The sequence below is a fragment of the Loa loa genome (genome assembly GCF_000183805.2).
Source record: "Loa loa unplaced genomic scaffold supercont3.106, whole genome shotgun sequence".
NCBI lineage: Eukaryota > Metazoa > Nematoda > Chromadorea > Rhabditida > Onchocercidae > Loa > Loa loa.
This window is the reverse complement of record NW_018108286.1, coordinates 36,052-42,012: the sequence shown is the minus strand read 5'-3', so window position 1 is coordinate 42,012 and position 5,961 is coordinate 36,052. Positions and strand designations below refer to the sequence as shown.

General features: G+C 29.6%; 2 protein-coding genes across 2 annotated transcripts in view; one reads left to right on the top strand and one right to left on the bottom strand.

Moving 5' to 3' along the window:
* Positions 1 to 1,302, top strand: part of LOAG_17635 (cuticular protein 47Ef) — a 2,986-nt gene extending 1,684 nt beyond the window's left edge. Inside the window, exon 4 of the mRNA XM_020450297.1 lies at positions 455 to 1,302. Within this exon, the coding sequence (XP_020306038.1) occupies positions 455 to 1,135 (681 nt within the window). The 3' untranslated portion in view covers positions 1,136 to 1,302. The remainder of the gene's footprint in view (positions 1 to 454) is intronic.
* Positions 1,303 to 4,902: 3,600 nt separating this feature from the next.
* On the bottom strand, positions 4,903 to 5,097 carry LOAG_11910 (hypothetical protein; the record flags this gene model as incomplete). The annotated part of the gene is made up of 1 exon (XM_003147426.1): positions 4,903 to 5,097. A coding segment is annotated over one exon (195 nt), but the record flags the coding sequence as incomplete, so codon positions are not given.
* Positions 5,098 to 5,961: the final 864 nt, after the last annotated feature.

The following is a 5,961-nucleotide window of genomic DNA, read 5'->3' as shown; positions in this document are numbered from 1 at the left end:
GGTAATTAGTAAAGGTTACATTTTATAACATATATCATATTTTTTCATAAAATATTTTTAAAATCATCATTAATTTTAAAATTTTACATATGGTAGATGATACTGTGGATTGATCAGAACTGTTAAGATGAAGGCGCAATTATTACGATATAATTTCAGGATGATAGCTTTCAGGACAATATATCACATATGATATCACATTATATTCAAGTAAAACAAAAATCATTTCAGGACATTGTTAAGTTCTTGTTTCTCAAAAAAAAAAAAAAAAGAAAAAAGAAAAAAAAGATATCAAGAGGCGACAGAGCGACAAATAAAGTATTTGGTGATGTATCAAGCATTATGATAAAATTGATGGGAGTTTCTAAGAAATTAATGAATCAGTTGATCGATTTGATTGATCAAGCTAATCAGTTTGTCAATCATTTGACAAGATATAATAATGATGTTACAGAAGCAACTTTTCCAACAAGGAGATTTTCCACAAGCGTTGGGCAATATCATACAGGAAACATGGCAAAAAGCTTTATCAAAGCAAGGTGGAGCCATAATACCAAGTGATGATAAAGGTGATATAGATGATACGGGTGGTTTCGGTCCAAGTGCCCCTTCACCAACCCGTGGTTTTATCCCTCGACCAGATGATGGCAAAAAACGTGGAAGTCTTCTACCACATATACCATTTTGGTTTTGGATTATACTTATCGTTATCATTGTACCCATACTTTGTTGTTGTTGTTGTTGTTTGTGCTACTGCTGTTGTTGTCGTAAGAATAGTGGTACCAACAATAGTCCACGAAGACAAGGGCCATCCGATATTGAGAGTGGTGGTAGAGGACCGATAGATGAGGGTAGAGGTAGGTCCGGAGGTGGACGAGGCGGAGGTTTCAATAGTTTTCTGGGAAGCCTTGGAGGTGTTGGTTTGGGTCATTTAGCCGGTCAACTCTTAGGTGGTGGTGGTAAACGTCGTGATGTTCCTGCTTCTCCAGGTTATCAGGGTGGTGGTGCTTATCCTGCAGCACCATTCCAACCTAGTGGAGGTTATGGTGGTAATACTCGTGGTACCGGTACTGGTGGCAAAGGACTTTATCCAACAGCTGCTGTGCATGATGAAGGTGGTGGAGGTGGATGGTAAATTTTGTTACCGGATTTTGTCACCTGTCGGAATATCGTTACCTTTCTCGATCATGTGTGTGTATGAGTTAACTAGATTAACTTCCCGCCTTCCAAAAAGTAACGATTTATGTGACTTTGTGATGAATATCATATACACAGATCTTCGGTGCTTTTATTTGATCACAAATAAGTTCAAGTTGCAACAAATTATCATAACAGGTCAAGTAGTTAGATTGAGGTCATATACTTTTCCAGTACAAAATACCGAAATGATTGATTTTCTCTTTTCATTATTGGTAGAGAGAAATTAAACGAAAAGATTTGTTTGCTGTTTTTTTAGGATGTAACATTATTCATTGGTATCATTTTGAAATGTTTTATATCAATTAGTTATCATTTAGATGAATAATCATTCTGATTTAAGTGAATTATTAATTAGACTAAGAGGAAAGTACCTTTATAAGATAATTAGATTAACAATAAATTATCCTTGATAAGAAAGAAGCAAAATTTTTTCAATTATGCAAGCATCTATTCATAATAATAGAGAAATTTTGAAATTCTTTCAGAATTATCCGGCATCCCGGTATACTATCCGGTATATTTCTTATCCGATATTCCTTCTTTTTTTTTCGAATTTAATTAAAAAATTAACATACTCCTCGATTTTTTCATGCACAAAATTATGTATATTATACATTTTTGCTTTCATTTTTATTCATCAATGCTTTCCCATTTTTTGAATTGTAATGAAATTGTTTATCCATCCGTTTTTCCTTTCATACTTTATTCATTTTCCGATTTTCAATTATTAACATATGCCTTTGTAATATCCATTTACTATCAATTTTTGACAAAATTAAAATTGAATTTAAAAAATTCTAAGTTGAATTTTGGCGAAAAAACAAAAAGTTGTCGAAATTAAAATTGAATTTTTCGTATAAAATTATCCTTTGCTTTATTTGCATACTTCCTATATTGATAGTGTTACATGTGAAAGTATCATTTATCATTGTGATAAATGATAAATGCCGAATTATCTATGCTGAAAACTACCCATATAGTTGGCATAATTTAAATAAATTCATACTTTTTTTCTTTTTTCTTCATTATTGGAATCTCTCATCAAGAAATGAATCAGATAATGTGTTATTGATTTAATATAGAATATTAAGGAAGAGATTTGTTACAATGATATATGATGTTTTTTTTTCTTCCCCTCTTATCATCAAATAAATGTTGCAAATTGAATGACAAAACTGATAATGATAATGATAATGATAATGATGTATAGTTAATTGTAAGATTTATAAATCAAAACAATAAATTTAAATATTGTTATAATGAATCAATCATTTTTTGTATGCTTACATCTTTTGCTATGATAATATTTTATGACATTTCGTGCTTCTTACTAATTATTTGCATAATTAAGCAAACGATGATAACTTCCCCTAATTAACAGCAGTAATTATCTATGAGTAATTAATTATTGAAATTTTTTCTTTATTGCTTGATTTATGTTAAATGTATGTTTTAAGTATGAGCTTTTTTTTTTTAGTGAATAGAACTAGTGTTATAGGATGAAATTAAACGAATGTATCAAATTTTCTGCTTATGAGATCGTACATGAAAGGATGATTGGTTGACATTTGACATAAATGAATAGATTCCTTCATTCTTCTGTGATACATAGGATTCTGCCCAAAATTACATTCATTGAATATTTCATTAAACTGAATCTTATCATTCCTATTTTCAGTTTGATTTATTTTATAACAATTCATTTCCCTATTAATTGTAAAAAAAAAGACAAGGACTCTTCCTTGTTTTCTTAATGTAAAAAAGGAATTGTAACAAAATAATGGTTGCAATAGAAATTTTCTTTTTTTTTACATTTATCCATTTTTTTAACTAAAAACTTATTCTATCAATCATCCATTCATTATTACCATCTCATGGAAGAAAAAAAAAAAAGGAACAAAGATTGCAAGATCAATGGTGGTATTCTTCTAGCGATTATAAATATCTCAAGTTTTTTTTTTTTCTAGTAACAAAAAAGGGTAAAAAAGATAACCTAATATATTAGAGTATTACTTTCTACCTCTCCATTTCGGAAACTTTTTGTACTACTGTGACAATTTGTTGTCAATCATTCATTAATTATATCAAAGACTATGACAAAACAAACAAAGGTAAATAGCGCTAAAAATTGATAGCTCAATAATGGATTCTATCCTTTCGATCCCACACATTTTCCGCTTTTCAGAAAAATAACGAATTTTTTAAAAATATATTCTTCCCTAAATTGAAGAATATCATATTTTGATACTTATACTTTCAGGATAATCTTTTATAAATGGAATAAAACATGATTCCAATTTTTCTCAAATTCTAACGATTGATTATTGGAAATGCGGAAAAAAAAATTGTACAATGTAAAAGATAACTAATTAATTCTTAATGATCTATAAACAGTAAGCAAAAATGACATCCAGCAAGAGAAGAAAAAAAAAGAAACGTATTTTAAGAACTACGAGATCATGATGATAACACGAAAAAGAGATCAATCCTATTTCACTCGAGAACACTATACCAATAATGCACTCTAAAATAAAATATCTATGTATATGTATCAACAACACCAAAATTGTCAACAATTTGCGACAATATAGAAATAACTTAATCAAAATCCTCTCATTCATTACCCGCAAGCAATAGTATCTTAAATCCAAAAGGAAAACGGTTGGAAAAAATGAGATAATCTTTTAAAGAGAAAAAAAAAAGAAACAAGAAAGACGATCATATCTATATGTTTGATTATACTCTTCAAATTTACAAATTTTGTGACAATTTTGCAAAGGTCAGCAATCCTAAAACCCATTTGCGATATTTTTTACTATTACACGATGAAAATGAACAACCAGATGGACCACTAATGGAAAATGTTAAACTATGATAAAACATGCTTATATCATAGAACGATAGATTAAGACTTGAACAAGATTTAGTTTCGAGTTAAAACATTATGGGCCTATTTATGACATAGATGACATATAGTTATACCATCACGTAAATAATTTGATATTTTTGGAAAATATCTACGATGATAGTGATAGCTGATGACTGTATCAAAGAATGGAGGAAAAAAGGATGGGTATGAAGAGTGAGTACATTAGGATCAAAAATTTAGTTAGGAAAGAAATGGATAATTGATATTACAGAAGCATATTCTATGAATAAAATACGATTCCACTTACCTAATTAAAATCAGTGACATTCCATGTGATACGGTAAACAGTAATAGGATATAATTGATTATTGTAATGCTTCCTCCTAATAAAAAGTCAGTATTCCTTATTCTTAAGCAATTCTTTCCTTATCTACCAAAAAAAGATTATCAGCATTTAATGATCATAACTGATCTTTAGAAAAATCTATTTTTAATAAATTCATTCATTATTCTATATTTTCCAATGAGATTATTCGTAAAAAATCAATATTTTATGATTCCGTGAAACCAATTGGAAGCAGTACTTTTCATTTTTTAACAATCATTCAAGAAACCAAAACTTCCTAGCTTTTTCAAAACTATTGCAAAATGTCCTACAACTACAGAAGCTATAACTTATTTTTCTTAAGTTCATTTAATGCTTTTAACAAATTATTGAAACATAACACGGAATAACTACCAAACAAAAGTTTTGAAAGATGCGATGAAATTGCAATTAAAATATAAAAATGAAAAATATGAAAGCGCATTATAATAATACACACATTCTAGATTTAAAATAATTCAGTAGCTGGCGTCGCTGATGATGTGACAATGGCAGAATTGGCGCTAGACGATGTCATCCCAGCTCCCGATGTAGCAACATTAGCTGATGCTGTCAGCTGTGCTTCACGACGAACCATACTAGACGAGAAACCCGGTAAATTTGGAAAACGAATACCTATTTCACGTGTTACTTTCACCGGCACCTGAAATGCATATCTTTCATTATATTTATCCGTATTTTTTTTTCTGCAGTCAGTTAATAAACAATCAATCAATTGATATGCATCATACCAAGGTTCCTGGAACGGTTATATAATTCTTTGTCACTAATGAAAATTATAAATAACCCCATCATTTTCCTATCGAAGGTTATCAAATTTTGAACGATAACAATCTTGTATTCATCAGCTTTCTTTCGCTTTTAAAAAAGCGGACACATGCATTAAACTTCTCTTCTATCCTCCCTTTGAACTTCTAAATTTGAAAAATCCAGATCAAACGTGGCTAGAGAAAAGAATGTTATGGAAATAAACATAAGATAATTAAAATAAGGAAGCTGTAAGTGCCAAAAATAAAACTTAGAAGCAGAAAATATAAAAAACAAAAGGACAAGTTAGTTCATTCTGTAATAGTCAAACATTTAACATACATCAAGCATTCCGACTGATTCATCAAATATTTCACTAATCCATCAAATATTTCAATTGATCCATCAAGGATTTCATTTCATTCGCCAAACATTTCGAATGATTAAATTATGTCCTGTATGACACTTACATACACATATATTAAAGTGTACCGAAAACGGAGAAGATCAAAGGGAGATAGAACGGAACGGTATAACGCAAAGATTTAACACAGATGTATTATACCAGTTACCTAATAATCAGAAAGTAAAAGAGTCAAACGAATGGCAGTGTCATCTCAGTTTAACGATAATTATGAAGTTCGCTAATAGACCTAATAGAGAAATGAAAAATACAAAATATACGTTAAATTTAAAAAAAAAAATAGGGATTAGAAATAAAATTAGGCAAGCAAAGGTTAATTAATACATACATTACGTT